The 20,857-nt window shown below is 43.5% G+C and overlaps 1 protein-coding gene across 3 annotated transcripts in view; it reads right to left on the bottom strand.

The window, feature by feature from the left end:
• STX18 (syntaxin 18) overlaps positions 1-20,857 on the bottom strand; it is a 175,235-nt gene that overhangs the window by 47,816 nt on the left and 106,562 nt on the right. For all 3 annotated transcript variants that reach the window (XR_012231954.1, XM_073574494.1, XM_073574493.1), the window contains exons 4-7: positions 17,956-18,033; positions 16,916-16,982; positions 7,732-7,850; positions 2,462-2,550 (exon numbers count right to left, since the gene is read on the bottom strand). Coding sequence is in view for 2 of the 3 variants with exons in the window: in XM_073574494.1 (XP_073430595.1) it covers positions 2,462-2,550; positions 7,732-7,850; positions 16,916-16,982; positions 17,956-18,033 (353 nt within the window). In the remaining variant the exon portion in view is untranslated. The remainder of the gene's footprint in view (positions 1-2,461; positions 2,551-7,731; positions 7,851-16,915; positions 16,983-17,955; positions 18,034-20,857) is intronic.

Consider the following 20,857-nt stretch of genomic DNA (forward strand, 5'->3'; position numbering starts at 1 on the left):
GACTAACCCTGCTTTTCTATTCCCGGTAGCTGCAGGTGTCTCTGCATGTTAGGGAGTTTTCTAATAAAAAGAAGAGAGATTTTAATAAGGACTTAGGTGCTGGATCAGGCCTTAGTTTTCTCCAGTATTTATTTCTGTGAGTTTCTGACCCATGCCACCGGTATAGGCGAGCTGCATAAAACCCCTTGGTTATATATTCTTTACTAGGCGCTGTGGGACGCGGCAGCACAGAACGTGACGCTACCCTCCTATACGCTTTTTATTTTGTAGTATGAAAGAGTGGGTCAGACGGAGCACCATTTTGACCTTTATCTGCCAATGGAGACCTATGGACACATTTGGCGCAGAATTGGGATCTTTCCTGCTGGCTCAGCCGCTAATCAAGTGGTGGGAACAAAGTTTAAGTTGGTTGAAAGCAAAAAAAAAAAAAAAAGCTGTTGGGTATGACAGATGGGCAAGTTGTATATTCTTAGAGGGGTTGTCCACTACTCGAACAACACCTTCGGAATCCCTCCTATGCTGGCTCCGTTCCAGCATTGACTCTCCCCTTTATCCCATGACATTATTCAAAGGATTAAGGGGTGCTCACTCTAGAAATTCCTTATGAAGAAAATAAGTCCAAAATAGTCAGAAAAACTTCGGCACTCAAAATTGTTTTTATTATTATTTTTTTCTCACAAAATATCAGGCAGAGGCTTTTACAAAAGAAAATCAGGGCATATAAGACACAACCCTTTAAAAAATATATTCTTGAACATTGAGACACTTGCAACGTTTCGGCTAATCTAAGCCTTTGTCAAGCCTACATCTGAAACATGCGGGATCAGTATGTCTAACTCTCATTAGAATCCACAAGTAGGACAATCAGTAATCGTGCTATCCACAAACGGGAAACAAAAGAATTTACTGCCTGTCAGAAGACCGTTACCACATGTGAGTGCCAGACCTAGCCCTGATTGTCCTACTTGTGGATTCTAATGAGAGTTAGACATACTGATCCCGCATGTTTCAGATGTAGGCTTGACAAAGGCTTAGATTAGCCGAAACGTTGCAAGTGTCTCAATGTTCAAGAATATATTTTTTAAAGGGTTGTGTCTTATATGCCCTGATTTTCTTTTGTAAAAGCCTCTGCCTGATATTTTGTGAGAAAAAAATAATAATAAAAACAATTTTGAGTGCCGAAGTTTTTCTGACTATTATCCCATGACATTATGTCACGCGATCCCTGGGGCAAATCAGCCCTAGCTTCACTCTTACCTCATATGGACATAATTGACACAAGGAGGAAGTGAGGACTGCAGTTGATCTCTCACTTCCTCGATATGTCTTGATTTGTCCAAAGGAGTGGAGAGTGAAGCCAGCACTGATTGGCCGCAGGGATTGTGTGACATAATATCAAGTTATTCCTGGGAAAGCCAGTGCCATAGGGATATAATGATATAATCATTCAATATTAAAATGCAAAAAGTGCTGGGACTCCAGGTACTACATGAACAAATATAGTGATGAGAATATTAGAACATTGACCACTAGCATACAGGCTGATAAAAACAATTTTACAGTGTATATAAGAGGAGGGCAAATAGTTAAAATGAAGGCACTAGGAGAAAACGATGGGATTTGTGCTACCACAAACAACAAACATGGAGGCAAAAATACAAATGGGTAAAGTATAAACTGAGAAAAGTAATCGCACAGTGTGAGAAGTAACGCAACATTGGTAATGGCAAAATAATGAAAACTTTGTAAATCCCTTTTATTTTTTGTCTTGTGGTATTCGCTGACTTTTTTTTTTTTGCAAATTATTGAAAATGGTGCATGCGGACCATGAATTTTCGGCAAATCCAAAGATGTTTTTTTTTATCAGCATCTAACCATTTTTTTTTTCTTTCGGTCAAAAAAGTAGCACATTAAGAAAAAAAAATTATTATATATATATATATATATATATATATATATATATATATATATATATATATATATATATATATATATATATACATACATACACCTACCTACCTATCTCCCGGGAGTGATTCTATGTATGCTAGAAAATTATATAATGCTGTATATATTAATATATATATACATACAATTTATGTAAATATATACATATAATACGTATTCTATATAATATTAATATATATTTCTAGCGTAAACACTCCAGGGAGGAAAGTGTACATATAAAAAGAGCTTCAAAAAAGGTGCAAATGAAAAGATGAATTTGGTGCAGATATAAAAAACAAAAAAAAAAAAAAAAAGGCACAAAACAGAAAAACATTTGACAAAAAAAACAACAGGTGCAAATGCACTAATGAATTGGGCCTGAAGAGAAAAGAAAAGCCAGGAATAATTACATGACTACTGCAGATTAACAGTGAAAGGACGTGTATGACACCTATGGGATATATAATACTTCACTATATGGCATTTTCAGAGAATACCCTTGATAATGTCTTACCATCTGAATCTCCTCTGGTGATAACTCATCTTCACCCCGACCATCATCCCAAAACCCCGGAGTGCTCTGTGCATCAGCCACGGGCCGGTCTGTAACAAGAAGAGAACATGTATCTTATACTGGTCCCTGTATAGTCTCCCCATACTTGTGAAGACATGGTTGGGGTTTATCTTTATCTCATTATAGTACAGGGATGTAGCGGAGCTGGAAAGTTACCTATGGAGAAACCCATAACTAGCCAGAAAGACTTATTGCAAACTCAGCTCTGCTACATCTGTACACGACGAGGGACAACAATCAGGCGCCACCGCACAGTCCCCATCAAATCAATATTATAGTATGCTAATATAGTCAGAGTTCACCGAATACTGCAGCGAGGGAGACCACCAAGAAACAAAAACACAAAAGGAGATTATTCTGGGGGCCGGCAGAAACTACAGAGAGGTGGAAAACAGACTAACAGCTGCTGATTATACTCATTGGGTTTGGAGTATAGGTTTTCTGATACAGAGCTCCAAATCCAAAGCTTCACTTGGCATAGCTAAAGCATTCAATGAAACAATTCTGTCTGCCAGTAGCCACCACTAGGGGGAGCTAATGAGCTTACTGCATACAGACTAACAGTCAGGCTACCAGTCAGGTCATTTCAGGATCCTAGACGGCCGCCGTGGCTAAGGAAATGTAAAAACCAGGATTCTAAACGTAAAACAAAACAAAGAAAAACAAAATAACAAAAAAAAAAAATAAAAAAAAAAAATCAAACTTTAATAACGCTGTTTGTTTTATGCAAATTACAACATAAGGGTCAACAGAACAAAGTTAATATCAGAAAAAGTCACGCCCAGCATCCTCAGAGTCCTCGGGATGGACTGACATGCTCCTGACGCTGCTGGGCATAGCAGTGCAAAGCAAAATACTGGGCCCGGCTTGATCTGTGGCAGAGCTCCAACCACTATTAGGGGCTAGGTTCACATTACGTTAAGCAGCCCGTTCAACGCATAGCGTTGACGGGCTGTGTTAACGGTCTAGCATAACGTGATTGCGTCCGAGGCTCCATCACTGAATGACGGCACATCACAAACGCGTGCCGCTTTATGGCATGCGTCGCGATGCGCCTGACAATGGGGCTCAGTGGCAGCGTTAATGGACTGCCTAAACGCAGTGTGCCCCGGCCTTAGGGTATCACACTGTTATTTTTTTTTTGTTGCCCTTCCTTTAGCCATCTATAATGTGTTTACAGTGTGCGAATTAAAAATACCCACTGCTAACTTCTGCCGTTTACAGCGCTGGTCCGATCCTCTGCTGCATCATGTGACCTCGAGTTGTGACCGGATTCTTCTAAGTGGGCCAGAGGTCAGTCTCCCAATGTAAGTCTATACGACTCATAACGAGACTCATCATAGGTTTACATTAAGAAAGGAACTAACAGTAATGCTTGTGATCCGTAAATAAAGCTGCAGTGACATGATGCAGAAGGAGGACAGGCACAGGGCTGCAAACAGCGGAAGACGGCGATCAGTAAGTATTTTAATTCACACACACGCTGTAAACACATTACTGACGGCTAATGTAAAGGACAATAAAAAACAAAAAGGAAAAAAGGCTCCTTTCTACTTTTTCAAATAGTGTTTTTGCTTCTATGTGAATTGGTGCTGCTGGGGGCTAACTTTGGTCTGAAATCAGTCTACTTCCCCCTCTGGCAGCTGACATTACAGTCACTTCTTATCGCTCCTGCAGAAGGAGTTTTCACTGCTATATTTCAATGCTACTGCAGATGCCAAGCTTCTTCCCCAACAAGCACGACAAAAAGCCATTTCTATCGAACGAAGGGTTACTGTGCAGGAAACTGAATGAGAATATGTGTCCCCCAGAAGCCCATTCATTAGGTGGAGAAACACACAGCTACACAATTTAAACAGCAGGTAGCTCCAAACTAAGTACATATTATTACTATTAATTGTAATATATTTACTGGATAATTTTATTTTATTTTTTTCAAGTAGCACGATAATGGCAAATATCCTTTATTTATAGCTGCGGTCACATGATGCAGCAGAAAGCCGAAACAGCGCTCGAAACGGCAGAAGTCAGCGATAGGTAATTGGTCATAAAAAACCCACTAGCGTTGTCCTTTAGAAGCGTTGTCCAGGACTTCAATATCGATCTCTTTATCTTAGGACTGGTCATCAATATCAGATAAGACAAGTGACGTGAAGCAGAATTATCATTATGGGAGAGAGATAAACAGTTGTGGCCATAAATATTTGACCAGTTAATAGATAAGGAGTGTGAACGTTTTATTGTCCTCCTATTGGGGTCTGGTGATGTGTTGTGTGATGCCGTCACAAGATCTGAGGAGCAGATGATTTAGTTGACATAGAAAGATATAAATCTATGCAACACATTCATTCCTGCACTGAATGTGTCAAAGGTTGTCATAAGTTTATACTCCCAGACCCTCCTGCCTGAGATTTGAACTTACCTTTCAATACAAGTAATTTCATGTCCATCATGCTATGTTTTGCCACAGGTAGATCCATTCTTTTTTCTCTTATTGTGTGACGATGAGCATTCATCCTTGTTGTAAGCTTTTGCCCTGTCTCCCCCACATACAGACCCCCAGTTGGACATTTAGTACAAATAATTAAGTACACCACATTAGATGTGATGCAGCTGAAAGTATCTGGGATCTTGTAGTCCTGATGTGAGTTGGGGATCTTTATCTTGTCCGAGGTCATTATAGATGGACAGGTTTTACATTTTTTCTGGTTGCAAGGAAAGGTTCCTGCAGCTGTTGGAGAGGACAGGGAGCTTCTGACAATGATGCTTCTTAAATGTGGGGGCTACCTAAAACACAGCAGTGGGGGGTCTGGAAAAATGGATTGTAAATCGGGCATCTTTTTGTAGTAAAGGTTGTTATTTCCGTGCAGCTCCCCTTAGCACTTCCAGATTTGGGTTGTAGGTGACTACTAGAGGCACCCGGTTAGTCTCTTCTTTAGCTTTGTAATGTAGCAGGTGATTCCTTGATATTCTTGTGGCTCTTGTAATTTGGTTTTGAATTGTTCTTGGATGGTAGCCCTGATTCTAAAAGGTCTTTCTGAGGTGACCAAGGTGTTTGTCTCTATCCATGGGGTTGGAACATATACGATTGTATCTGATGGCTTGGCTGTAGACAATAGTTTTAATATGTTTTAGATGGAAACTGTCCCATTTAAGGTATGTTGGACGGTCGATTGGCTTCTGATACAGGGATGTCTCTATTTCATTGTTCTTTAGCTTAATGATGGTGTCCAAAAAGTTAATCTCAGTGCTGGAGTAGTTGAGTGTTAAGTTGATGGTGGAATGAAATTGATTAAACTGTTCATGGATCGTCTTTAGCTGTGGCTCAGACTCCGTCCAGATGATCAAAATATCATCAGTGTAGCGGTAGTAGGCCAGAGGCCTGATGGGACATGATGACAAAAAGATTTGCATACTGTGGAGCCATTTCACTTCCCATAGCTGTGCCAGTCTCCTGTAGATATATCTTGTTGTCAAATTCAAAGTAATTGTGGGTGAGGATGAATTTTATAAGTTTCACCATAGAATCAGCATCAGTCCCTGTGTTTTCCATGAAGAATTTGCAGGCATTTAATCCATCTTGGTGTGGGATATTAGAGTACAAAGATTCCACATCCATTGTGGCCAGAATGGTTCCTTCTGGTAGAGGACCTATTGCCGCTAGTTTATTCAATAGGTCAGTTGTGTCCTGAATGTAGCTGGGTGTATCCTTTACCATTTACCAGTGGTTTAAGAACACCCTCTACCCATCCAGATACGTGCTCAGTGAGGGGTGCCCACGCATGAAATAATCGGCCTCCCTGGATTTCCAGATTTTGGGAAGCATGTAGAATGTCCCTATTCTTGGACTCTCTGGTATCAGGTCATCGGCTCTTATGGATTCATTAGGCAGACAAGATACTAACTTGTTTAGTTCTTTGTAATAGTCCTGTGTAGGATCCGACTCCAATTTTCTGTAGTAGCGTGTGTCCATAAGTTGTCTGTTTGCTTCCTTCATGTAGTCTGACGTGTTCATCATGACTATTGCACCTCCCTTGTCAGCAGATTTAATGATGATTTCTTTGTTGGTTTTCAGAGCCTGTATGGCCTTTCTCTCCTGGGCACTGATGTTGCATGATTGTCTCCTGTTAGGGTGAGTGCACACAGTGCGGATTGTGCTGCGGATTTTTCCACGCGGATTTTCAGGTAAATCCACAGGTAAAATGACCCTGCGTTTTGACACCTGTACAATGGAGCAGGTGTCAAACAGCTTCGGAATTCGCAGAAAGAACTGACATGCTGCGGATATAAAACCGCGGAAAAATCCGCAGCATGCGCAGAGCAGTTTTTGAATTCCATTCATTAATATTGTACTGTACATTGCTAGCGGATCCGTAGCGGATCCGCAGAGGCAAATCCGCTGCGGCTTCGCAGTAGAATCTGCACCGTGTGCACACACCCTTGAATGGGGAGTCAGTTGTAGTTGTTACTTGTACTTGGGAGAGGTGGAACTCCCACGGGGCTCCAGGAGGAGCTGAGGACATTGTGTGGCATCTGCAGGTGAAACCTGTAGAGAAAGGACTCTTTTGCACTTTTTGTTTTGTTCTCCGTTAAGCCAGGAAGGCTCTGCTTATTTTTCCTGAACCCTGCTTTGGTCTATGCCGACTATAATAGACCAGCAGGTAATTTACTACGAAAACGCTCTTGTGTCTACCTTAAGAAGCAGCTGAGCGTGTCAAACCCTCACAGTGTGCAATACCTGGCACGCCTATCGATCAGTTGTTTGCAAGTCCTACGGAGCAGAGACAGTGTACGGATCTCCTTACACTCTAAAGGCCGCTCTCGGGTGCGGCAGTTCAGTTCTTAGTGAAGTAAATGGGAGCTACATTACCAGAAGTCTGCCCATAAATACTGTATGGACCTGATAAGAGTGTAAGGAGCTGTGGTGACTCTAATCCATACACAATCTACCTCCGGCTGCGAGGGTGCGGGAATCAGCTGATCAGTGGTGGTTCCGGGTTAGCGCTCCACTGATCAGATCCTCAGATAGATCATCAGTCCTGGACAGGCCATTGAGGGATGTATATTATAAGATGTATTCACACAACAATTAGATAAAAAAAAACAAAATGGAAAAGAAAATTGTGGTGGATCTCTCTCTAGCAAACATTTTACTGGCTCCGATAAGCGAATACTGTCAGAGACCAATATTAGAAAGCCGAGGTCCTCACCTGTAGTTTCTTCACCACCAGACTTTCCTTCTTCCTTTGCCTCAGGATTTGGCAGTGTGATCGTCTCTGTCGAGGGAGATGTCTTCATCTGGTGGACTTGTTCTGGTTCCAAACGGGATCTAGTCCAAGAAGACAAATACATGGTAGTCACTAAAATAGAGGCCATAAATGACTGCACAATTTCCTACATTTCCAACAGGTAAATTGACAACTCATATTTTATGCTTCAGTTGGCCAAGCACAATAAACAGAATTCAAACGGTCATAATGAGAGGGAAACGGTAAAAGGAAGGCCAAGAGCTGTTTTATAGTCATTCACAGTGTATTGATTAAACAAAAACCCCCCCACATACTTTTAAAATCACTTTTGTGCCCCCTTTGCTGCTGGTGGCATTTTTTTGGTCTAATAAGTATCTTTCATCCTCTGGCAGCCGACACTTGTCACTTCTTACTTCCCCTACAGAAGGAGTATCCTCCCACCTCTGGCAGCCGGCATGTGTCACTTCTTACTTCCCTTACAGAAGGAGTTTTTTCAGCTCTATTGCCATGCAACCGCAGATGCTGCTCCTTCCCCCCCGACGAAGCCTCTGGGTGAAACATGCGTTGGGGCTGGTGGATCAGGACGCATGTACTTGACCCACCTGTTTTTAAGCATACCATCTTTGTAAGTACTGACTTTTTTCTGCTTATTAAATGATTTAGCTTCAGACTCGGCACTTGCCTTTTTATGTGCGGTACTCTCTTAGTAAGGTCATTTTGAGCGATCTACAATGTATTATTGATTTGTATATTTAATATCTTATACATCTATCTGGTAACACCTTAGGAACATTCTGTTTTTGCACTTTTCAGTTTTTTGAATTTCCACAAAAATTTAAAACAAATTTTGTTCAACTTCACAATTGTGTTCCACTTGTTGTTGATTCCTCACCAAAAATTTACATTTGGTATCTTTATGTTTGAAGCATGATATGTGGGAAAAGGTTGAAAAATTCCAAGGGGCCGAATACTTTCACAAGGCACTGTATGATGTTTGGATCTATATCTTACTTGGATCTATATCTTACTACACTTATGGGATGTGAATGGAATTAAAAGTTTGGCATTTTGTTTTTTCTTCTTCACGGTGTTTACTGAAGGAGTTTTGTTATTTTAGTTACACTGTGATGTGTTTTTGTTTTTATTTTGAAACTGGGAATAGGAGTGAGTGGTGGTCAAACCAGGGTTGTGGAGTCGGTAAGCCAAATTTCTGATTCAGACTCCTCAATTTCCATGACACCGACTCCACCAAAATGGGCTCCGACTCCTCAGTTTCCATGACACAGACTCCTCAGTTTCCGTGACACCAACGCTACCAAAATGGGCTCCGACTCCTCAATTTCCATGACACAGACTCCTCAATTTCCACGACACCAACGCCACCAAAATGGGCTCCGACTCAGACTCCACAGACCTGGGTCAAACTTTATATATTTTTATATATTGACTTTTCTTGGGTATCCTGAAGGCTTTGGATCAACCGTTCTGGATACTGCAATACGCCTGAAGAAGCTGTGCGAAACGCGCGTCGGGGCAGAGGGACATCCAGGAATCTCCACCAGCTGACACTGGTATGTATTAAGCATCATTGACCACACGTTTCCCTACTATACATAAGGATTGCGTTATCAAGAGGGCATTTAGGAAGATAGCTACACACCAAAAAATCTCTAATTAGGTATACCCTTGGTGGGCAATCGTATTATTAAGAAGTATTGTGGGTGCTTGTTTCTCCATGTATATCTAACACTGTCATAGTATTATATTGTGTGGATGTCTTTGACATTAGTTATATTGCTGTAGTGGGAGTTTCTGTGGTTTGTTAGTCCCTCCTCTCTTTCCAGCATCTTTTTTGTATACTTTGTTTTAAATGTCATAATAAAGGATGAGATTTTATTATTGATATACCATTGTGTGGTACCAATTATTTATTTTACTTTTTGGTTACCACAAAAGTGACATAGTATAGAATTAGCAAGAAAATGGTGACAGTGATCTTCAGCAGGCCCCCAAATCTTCCACTACAACTTATCGGCATCCGGTGATCAAGTCGCAGGGAGAGGGCATTAGATGATGGCCGTCTGAAGCGATGTGTTGCCAGAAACAGGCCACCTGAAAGCAACTATCAGATTGAAAACAGGAAAAAACAGCAGCAGCTGGAGCTCCGATCGCTGCCGATACGAGTCAAGTGCTGGCTGTGTAGCACAGCTGGCATCTCCTGTGTCTTGAAAGAGTCCAGCTCCTGAGTAGGATATCTCCGCACGCCGTAGCATTATGTCAGATTTCGGCTACGGACCTGCTAATTTTGCATTAACCCTTCCCCCTGCATATTATAATCCGGTCTGCACAGTGAACTAATACGTGACGGGGAACTATGCGAGCACAACAGTCGTATTTTTTTTTTTTTTTTATATAGCATCATTAATTCCATGGTGCTGTACATGAGAAAGGGGGGTTACATACAAAATTATAGATATCGTTAACAGTAAACAAATTTACAATGACAGACTGGTACAGAGGGGAGAGGACCCTGTCCTTGCGGGCTTGCATTCTACGAGATAGTGGGGAAGAGACAGAAGGTCGCGGGTGCAGCAGCTCTGGTGGTGATGAGGCGGCAGCTTGGGCGGTGGTGAGGCGGCAGAATGGTCATTGCAGGCTGTAAGCTTTCCTGAAAAGATGGGTTTTCAGGTTCCGTTTGAAGGATCCGAGGGTGGTGGATAATAGGACGTGTTGAGGCATGGAGTTCCAGAGGATGGGGGATATTCGGGAGAAATCTTGGAGGCGGTTGTGTGAGGAACGAATAAGTGTGGATGAGAGTAGGAGGTCTTGGGGGGGATCGAAGATTACGTGTGGGAAGATATTGGGAGATTAGTTCAGAGATATAGGGAGGAGACAGGTTGTGGATGGCTTTGTAGGTCAGTGTTAGTAGTTTGAACTGGATTCATTGGGGAATTAGGAGCCAGTGGAGGTATTTGCAGAGGGGAGATACAGGGGAGTAGCGAGGAGAGAGATGGATTAGTCGGGCAGCAGAGTTGAGGACAGACTGGAGTGGTGCAAGAGAGTTAGCAGGGAGGCCACAGAGGAGAGTGTTGCAGTAGTCAATGCGGGAGATGATGAGTTTTAGTAGAGTGAGGGTTGAGGAAGGGACAGATTCTGGAAATATTTTTGAGTTGGAGGAGACAGATGGTGGCAAGAGTATGGTCGTGTGGTTTGAAGGACAAGGCAGAGTCAAGAGTTACTCCGAGGCAGCGGATTTCAGGTGCGGGAGAGAGCGTGATAGCGTTTACTATAATAGATAGATTGGGTAGGGAAGATAATTGAGATGGAGGAAAAATAATGCGTTCAGTTTCGTCTACATTGAGTTTTAGAAAGCGAGATGTGAAAAAGGAGGATATGGGTGATAGACACTCCGGGATTCTGGACAGCAGAGAGGTGACATCTGGGCCAGAGAGGTAGACCTGAGTGTCGTTTGCATACAGGAGGTACTGGAAGCCATGGGACTTTGAGTTGTCCTAGGCCAAGTGTATAAATGGAAAAAAGTAGGGGCCCAAGGACAGAGCCTTGGGGGACTCCAACAGAGAGAGGGTGGGATGAGGAGGTAGTGTGGGAGTGGGAAACACTAAATGTGCTGTCAGAAAGGTATGAGGCAATCCAGGACAGGGCAAGGTCTTTGTTGCCAAGGGAAGAAAGAATCTGTAGCAGTAGGCAGTGGTCGACTGTGTCGAAGGCAGAGGACAGGTCGAGAAGGAGGATGAAGAACTGTCTGTTAGCTTTGGCTGTGAGTAAGTCATTAGTAATTTTGGTCAGGGCAGTTTCAGTGGAGTGGTGGGGGCGGAAGCCGGACTGGAGGATGTCAAGGAGGGCGTTAGATGAGAGGTGGGAGGAAAGTTGAGCGGGGACATGCTGTTCAAGGAACTTGGAAGCAAACAGGGAGCAGTGATATGGGGCGATAGCTGGGCATAGCAGTTGGGTCAAGGTTTGTTTTGAGGATGGGTGTGATGGTGGCATGTTTGAAGGCAGAGGGGAAGGTATCAGAAGATAGGGATAGGTTGAAGAGATGGGTTAGGGGTGGGATGAGCGTGTTAGTGAGGTTGGGGAGCAGGTTTTATAAGGCTATCAACGTGGAACTTTAGGCACATCTTTTTTTAATCACCAGGCAAGTTGGAAGAGCTGTGCCCAACAGTGAAAGATTTACATTATCACATTTATTTAGCTTTGGAAATAATTGACTTTGCCATTAAAGCTCCGATCGCACGTTCCCATTGTTATTATCTCACTTATGGAACATAATAGTTTTTAATTGAAAAGGAACAAACTGGCCGTGATGCGCGAGCACAAAGGAAATCTATTACCGTGATAAAAGCCTTCCTAATTATCACATTAAGCCTTCTCTTATACCCGGTGGGGAAATGGCAGAAGACAGATTTCATCGTTCTGTGGAGGGAATCTTTTTGATGTTAAATATATATCCGTTTATTGAAAGAAAAAAAAAAAATAATCTTTTATGTGTTATTTTACACCGTCATGGTCTGGTGAGTGTACTGTAACAAAGAGGAGGATAATAGGTTTACTTTGTTCCATCTGAAACATTATAAGAAACGCTAAAAGCCGATATTAAAGGCCATAAGTATGCCGGAGAGGAAATACTATCACCTAAAACACATCGAAACGCTGATGTCACAGGGTTTTTCGGGACAATACAAGTCCGGCTTTGTAGGAAAAAGAAAATGTTGCATGAAGAAAGTGACATACATTTAAGCTGAATTCAGACGTCTATGTATCAGGCTCGCATTACGGACCTCATGCACAGTCTGGATGTGCATTTCCTGACCCAAACTTAATATATACAGACATGGACGAAAGTGTTGGCAACCTTGAAATGTAGAACTGAAATAGCAAAGAAAGATGACTTAAATATCCTCCAATAATTGAAAACAGCAAAAGAGCAAAAAGGTTTACCCGTCCAGGCCTCCAGACAAATGCACTATCAGGGTGCAGTGGACCCATATAATTAAAATGGTAACACAGGTGCAAGAATACCGATGAAACAACCGCTCGCAGCCTACCAATACATGGAGGGGGCGGTTGCCTGGTATGTTAATGCACAATAAAAAAACTTGTATGCGGCGCTGTTCACACTATGGCCATGCCCAGCATCCAGGCCAGCCTTCTATTAGCTCAGGCGGGCTGCCCAGCGCCATAAAAATGCATGCCATGTTAACAGACAACGCAGTTTACAAGACCAAATGGGCCCAACTGCACCCTGAATAAAAAGTGCAAAAACATACTAAAAAATGTGGAGTATTAGCTGATATTTTGGCCAAAATACGTGAGCCCGTAACCTGCGCCAAAGGTCTCCACGTTTACGGGTACCTAACACTAAATCCTAACACTGAAATAGCGCAAGTTTTTTATTGTGCATTAACATACCAGGCAACCGTCCCCTCCATGTATTGGTAGGCTGTGAGCGGTTGCTTCATCGGTATTCTTGCACCTGTGTTACATTTGTCTGGAGGCCTGGATGGGTAAACCTTTTTGCTCTTTTGCGGTTTCCAACCTTGAAATGTAAAATGAAGAAAATGAAGTATTTCTCCCAGAAAACTATTGCATAATGTACATGAGTAAGCCAAAATATTTCTGGGAAAGCATCTTATGGACAGATCACACCAAGACAAAACTTTTTGGTAAAGAACATCATTCTACTGTTTACTGAAAATGGAATTAGGCCTACAAAGAAAAAGAACAGTACCTACAGTCAGAGATGGTGGAGGTGCAAAGATGTTTTGGTGTTGTTTTTGCTGCTTCTTGCACTGGGTGCCTTGACTTTGTGCAAGGCATCATGAAATCTGATGATTACAAAAGGATTTTGGGCCGCAGTGCCCAGTGTCAGAAAGCTGTGCTTGCATCCTACATTATGGGTCTTTCAGCAGGACAATGACCCCAAAAATACTTCAGAAACACCCAGAAATGGATGGAAACAACACTGCAGACAATATCTGCTGTGGATTCGGTTACATATCCGTAACAAATCCACGTGTTACTCGCGGATTTGGCTGTGGATTTCACCCTGCTCCATTAAGCAGACGTTGTGTGGAATGAAATCCGTACAAGCATGAGCACGCTGCAGATTTGAAACGCACACCAGGCGTCACGTGGACATCAGCAGCAACGGAATGACTCAGACCCTATTTATTAGTAGAGAAGTAGAAACTGAGCATGCTCCAATCTGGGCAAAGGTAATTTTGCAGGGAGGAGGTGAGCTGTGACATCACCTATTGTTAATGATGGATCCTGCATGGAGAGCTGTCATCTTTCATTGTAACCCTGTCTGTGATGGCAAGGAGATTGCTGAAAAGTCTTCTGCATAAAGGAGGAATCAGTCCGAGTCTCGCAGGTTAATACCCGGCACTGCCACCGGCACTCGGACAGGAGCGTTCAGCTGCATGTATTGCTTACGGCCGCATGCTCCAATCTGAATGCCGGGTATTAACATGCGAGACTCGGCCGTGTTTCTTGCATGTGTGATTCCGGCCTTAGGCTTAGTGACAAGTGTGAGAATTGCAAGATTTCAGAGTTTTAGATATGCTGTAGATAGGGATATGCAAAACTTAAAAAAAAAAAAAATACACTTAAACATAAAAAAACTGATTTAGGCTGGTTTCACATTTGCGCTTTTGTGCGCAGCGCATCGTGCGCACCCGTGCGCATGCGCACTGCGCACCTATGTTTAACATGACGTGCGCATGGTCTTGCGCACACTTGCGTTTTCGTGCGCATGCTTTTTTTTTGTCTTTTTGCCAGGCGCGCCAGATGCAACATGTTGCATTTTTTGGTGCGCCCTGTCTCGGCAAAAAAAACGCATGCGCACGCTTGCGCACGGAATGCGCAAAAACAACACATTGAAGTCTATGGGAACGCATGCGTGCGCATGGTCTTGCGCACGGTTGCGTTTTTTTGCGCATGCGTTTTTGAGTGAAACAAGTCTAGAATGTTCTCTAGACAATGGAAAAAATGTCACACCTAAAAACGCATGTGCATAAAAAAACGCAAACGCATGCAAAAACGCATGTAAAACGCAAGTAACGCTGTGTTTTTTTGACGCATCAGCGTGCGCATGACGTAAAAAAAACGCGCGTTTGTTTTGCGTTTTTCTTTGCGTTTTTTATGCGCACGATGCGCTGCGCAAAAAAACGCTAATGTGAAACTAGCCTTAAACAAAGGTTATTTTCTGATTAGATTAGGCTACTTTCAGACATCCGTCTTTTGTGTTCCGGCGCCGTGCGGTGAAAAGCCGTACTGCCGGATGCGGCGTGCAGTGCTGACACCGGATGTATGTGCACAGCCGGATACGGTGTCGTGAAGATTCAAAGGAGCCAGACCGCAAAGAGGGCGAGAGACGCAGACAGGTATGATGATCCGGGGGACGGGAGGAGGGAGAGAGAGAGATCCGGGGGACGGGAGGAGAGAGAGAGAGATCCGGGGGACGGGAGGAGAGAGAGATCCGGGGGACGGGAGGAGAGAGAGAGAGAGATCCGGGGGACGGGAGGAGAGAGAGAGAGAGAGATCCGGGGGACGGGAGGAGAGAGAGAGAGAGAGATCCGGGGGACGGGAGGAGAGAGAGAGAGAGAGAGAGAGAGATCTGGGGGACGGGAGGAGAGAGAGAGATCTGGGGGACGGGAGGAGAGAGAGAGAGAGAGATCTGGGGGACGGGAGGAGAGAGAGAGAGAGAGATCTGGGGGACGGGAGGAGAGAGAGAGAGAGAGATCTGGGGGACGGGAGGAGAGAGAGAGAGAGAGATCTGGGGGACGGGAGGAGAGAGAGAGAGATCTGGGGGACGGGAGGAGAGAGAGAGAGAGAGAGATCTGGGGGACGGGAGGAGAGAGAGAGAGATCTGGGGGACGGGAGGAGAGAGAGAGAGATCTGGGGGACGGGAGGAGAGAGAGAGAGATCTGGGGGACGGGAGGAGAGAGAGAGAGATCTGGGGGACGGGAGGAGAGAGAGAGAGATCTGGGGGACGGGAGGAGAGAGAGAGAGATCTGGGGGACGGGAGGGGAGAGAGAGAGATCTGGGGGACGGGAGGAGAGAGAGAGATCTGAGGGACGGGAGGAGAGAGAGAGAGATCTGGGGGACGGGAGGAGATAGAGAGAGAGAGAGAGAGAGAGAGAGAGAGAGGCACAAGGATTAATTTACCGTGAGTCTCCTTTGTGCCACCATAATGGATCTAAATCAGTGTTCCCCAACTCCAGTCCTCAATTGTATCACCTGTACAACACAAGGGAAATCCTGAAAACATGACCGGTTGGTGGGCCTTGAGGACTGGAGTTGGGGGAACACTGATCTAAATAACCATATTCAAAAGACTTCCAAAGGGGTCCCCTGAGAACTGGCACCAAGATGTCAGCAGCAGATCCTTACAGTCCTGGGAGGTGGACAGGGTCAGCATGGGCACTCGCACGGTTCTGCAGCTATCCAGCTCCACACCAGGGAAGAGGAGTTGTGTTAAGTGCTCCATTCCATCACAGTCAGTGTTACATTTTCTGTCACTTGTACCTCAATGATCCTCGGGGGGGCAATGACCCGGGTGCGGATTCACAGTTTGTCCTTCCTTGACCCACTTTTGGGGGGTACTAACCATTGCATACTAACAACACCCTACAAGATCTTCCATTTTGGAGATGTTCAGACCCAATCTTCTAGTTATCACAATTTACATCCCAAAGTTGCCCATTTTTTCCTGTTTTCAACACATCAAATGACTGTACACTTGCATGCCAGGCACCATTGTGAGGGGTAATCATTAGTCATGAGCGAGTATACTCGTTCGGGTTTTTCCGAGCATGCTCGGGTGTCCTTCGAGTATTTTGGCGAGCCCGGAGATTTGGTTTTCGTTGTCTCAGCTGCATGATTTGCTGCTGCTGGACAGGCTGAATAAATGCGTGGAATGCCTGTTTGTTAGGAATTTCCACATGTATTCAACCTGTCTAAAAGTCGCAAATCATGCAGCTGAGACGAGGAAAACAAAATCTCCGAGCACACCAAAATACTCGGAGGACACCCGAGCAAACTCTCTCATCACTAGTAATCATGGATCTTTGGGTCACGTATAATGTTGTGGCTGCAAACGTTTACCATCTTTGATACTCACAATCTTTTCTTGTCGACCACACGTTTCACGCGGATGGCTCGCTGCTCGGAGTACAGTTTACAAACTCCTATAAAGAAACATAAAAGCGCGAGCTCAGGATTAGATCACTATGAAATGTTTATAAAGAAGCAACAAATGGACAGATATTTATCTCCCATAGATTTGTGCATCTGTAAGCACCAAGTAGTCTAGATGTTTTCATCAATAATTTGTTGAAATTTCATTGAAACTATTCTTCCCTCTACCCGTGAAATATTCACAGTGCTTTTGGCTGTAACACAACCCCAAAGCATGACGGATCCACCCCCATGCTTAATGGTTATCGAGATGTTTTTTTTACCTGAAATTCTGTGGCCTCCCCCCCCCCCCACAAACCTTTGATCATTGTGGCCAATGAGTTCTACTCTAACCTCATCGGTCTGCAGGACTTGTTTCAAAAATGCATCAGGCTTGATTAGATGCTATTTTGCATACTTCTGCTGCTGAATTTTATGGTGAGGATGCAGGAGAGGTTTTCTTCTGATGAATTTCATGAAGGCCATATTTGTGCAGATGTCCTTGAACAGTAGAACACTGTACTACAACTCCAGAGTCTAAATCTTTCTGAAGGTCTTTTTCAGACAAGTGGAGGTTCTGATTTGCCTCGCTAGCAATCCTACGTGTAGCCATCACTGAAATATTGCTTGGTCTTCCAGACCTTATCTTGAACTCCACTGTTCGTGTTAACGGTCATCTCTTAATTACATTTCGAACTGAGGAAAGGGCAACTTGAAAACGCTTTGCTATCTTCTTATAGCCTTCTCCTGGTTTGTGGGCCTCCACCATTTTTACTTTCAGAGTGCTAGGCAGCTGGGTTTTTATAAAGCTGGGAAAATTGCATCACCTGGCCTTTCCCAACGATGATAGTGGACAAGCCATAAGCCTAACAGGTTAATTAATGTTTGAAACCTTGGTTAAAGTTAAGTGTGTGTACATGTTTATTTGCGGGTCAACCCCTTTAATGAGGACTTTACATAAAGATGTCTGATGAATGATCCTACTTTTTAAATAGTCTTCAATGAAGTCCAGGACGGCCAGTCGGTGTTCCTTGACTTGGGTAGAAATGGTCTCCTTACAGGCTGCAGAAAAAAAACATATGTACATAGATTTATCGGAGTGATATTTGTGGATATATTTTATAAATGACAGATTATGTTGCATTTTTGTGCCTAAATCAAACGTAGGTCCAGACTTTTAGGGGTTTTACAACGCTCATTTTTGCATGCAGGAGAGGTAGTCTTTCTGTGGCATAACCCATATTTATGAGATTACGCAATATTATATCGGTAAGGGGATGGTACGTCTGGACTCCAGCTGTGCAGCTGCTGTAACCAAGTCTTACAGGGCGACATATGAAGGTAACCTATCCGTTCTGAATGATAGAAATCTTATTATCAGCGATTACTAACTCCAGCACACTGGATTACTCCTAATAGACTCGGCTGGATCGAAATTTTGAGAAATTAGCAGTCCTAATTATCAGTCTTATTATACCTGCCCTACGGCACAGTGAATGTAACGTCTCCAATGTTTGATAGAAAAATGTAGAGGACATGAATGCAGCCCAAATATCTCTAGAAGGTGATCATGTATCATTTATCCTGCCAAATGAATGGAAAAAACAAAAATCAGTGATGGAAAACCCACCCAAATATTTCAAGGAGAGGCGTTAAAAGACCATAATCGGTAGCATCAATGGAGGAAATTTTCATTCCCATAAATGCAAGTTTTCTGGTGTTTATTTCTAAGTCAAAAATTATGGAACATGAGATATTATGCATGGATAATTGTGCACACATTTTTAACTTTTTTATCCCCCTTTTTTCCTGCTCATGTCAATTTTCTAAAAAAATTTGATGAAGCTTAAATGGGGTTCCAGGACCAGAAAAATGTACTATAATTGAGGTCAGAAATTAAGGCTCTAATCTATGACGGTACATGGTGCACGGACAGCCAGAGCAGCACCTATTTTATCAAGAGTCAATCTTAAACACTTAGGGTCCCGTTTCACTTAGCGACACACCAGCGATCGCGACAACGATACGACCTGGTAGATTGCTGGTGCATCGCTAAATGGTCGCTATTAAGCTGCCAAATAGGCAGATCTCTTCAGTGACGCAGCAATCATCCAGCGATCCTCGGCAGTTATTGGTACCTTGTCACACAGCAGCTTTTCAGACGATTCCAGCCTGCGTCCCCGAGTTCTGCGTCGCCAACGATGTCGCTTGTCGGGTCAAACACAGCTATGCATGCTGGCCAGCGGGACGCCGACAATGAAAAAATGGCCCAGGACATTCGAGCATGATCAGCGATATCCAGTGGGGGGGGGTCGCCGCTATGTGTCACATGTAGCGAGATCGCTGTTGGGTCACAAAATCGGTGAAGCATCAGCGATCTCGCTATGTGAGAAGGGGGCTTTAGGGACATGTAAGGGTTTTCATTCAGACCACCCGTATAAAATGCCAGGCTCTAATAAGCTTGGACCTCTGCTGATCTCCAAGACTAAGGCTACGTAGACTAACCACAACACATGCCTAAAAAAAAAAAAAAAAAAAAACAAAAATGCTGCAACACTGCACCAAAATGAAGGAGAAGGTATGTCCAAAAGGCTTAGATTTGTGACGACTTGTGGGTCAGCAACTTCCAAGCTGCAATACAACCTCAATCACTTTTGTTATTTAGCCGTGCAACTGGTCTATGTAAAAAGTTCTAGGGAAAGGTGAGAAATGCTGCAAAGTAAGAATGATTTAAAATGGAGGTGTTAATAGTTTATCAAGTAACAAAGTGTAAAATGAATTAAAAAAAATCCATTTGTGTGACCACAGATTTCCAGAGAAAACAGCATCAGTTCTTCTCGGTCACATGAAAAGCTTTTGAAGGAACTCGTCAGGGAGGTTGTTCCAAACATCTTGGAGAACTAACCGCAGATCTTCTGTGGATGAGGCTTTTGTAAATCCTTCTGTGTCTTCATGTAATCCAAGACAGACTGATTGATGATGAGATCAGGGCTCTGTGGGGTCATTCAGCACTTCCAGGCCTCTATGTTCTTCTTTTTGCTGAAGATAGTACTTAATGACATGGGCTGTATGTTTGTTTTTTTCCAGCTGCAGAATAAATTTGTGGCCAATCAAACGCCTACCTGATTGTATTACATGATGGAAAATCTTCCTGTATGTCTCAGCATTAATCCCAACCAAATTCCCAATTCAATTTGCTGAAATGCAGGCTCAAACGTTCAAGGACCCTCCACCATGCTTCACTGATACCTGCAGACTATCATCATTGTGCCGCTTTCAAGCAACAAACTGCCTTTTGTTACAGTCAAATATTTCACATTTTGACTCATCAGTCTGGAGCACTTGCTGCCATTTTTCTGCACAACAGTTCCGATGTTTTTATGTACAGTTCAGTCACTTGGTCTTGTTTTGATGTGGAAAGTCTGTTTTTTGGCCGCAAATCGTCCATGAAGACCACTTCTGGCCAGACTTCTCCGAATAGTACATGGGTGCAGCTGACTCCTGCTGGTTGCTGCCAGTTCTGAGCTAATGGCACTGTTGGACGTCTTCCAATTTTGAAGGGAAGAACGATGCGTCTTTCATCTGCTGCACGGTTTCTCTGGCTGCCCACTGCGTCTCTGGACCTCGGCGTTACTTATTTCTTGGTCCATCTTCAAAAGAGCTTAAACAAGACATTCAACCCCAGTCTGCTTTGAAATCTTTGCCTGGCAGAGACCTTGCTGATGCAGTATAACGACCTTGTGTCTTGTTACTGTGCTCTGCCTTGCCACAGTGTATGACCAGAGTCATGAAACAGTCATCCAAAACCTCACCATGGTGGCAATTTAGCTGATCCACACCCAATCTTCAACCTCCAAAACAGCCGATTCTGTTTCAGTTTACAACC

The sequence above is a fragment of the Dendrobates tinctorius genome, unplaced genomic scaffold, assembly GCF_039654945.1.
Source record: "Dendrobates tinctorius isolate UK_male_01 unplaced genomic scaffold, ASM3965494v1 ptg000039l, whole genome shotgun sequence".
Classification (NCBI taxonomy): domain Eukaryota; kingdom Metazoa; phylum Chordata; class Amphibia; order Anura; family Dendrobatidae; genus Dendrobates; species Dendrobates tinctorius.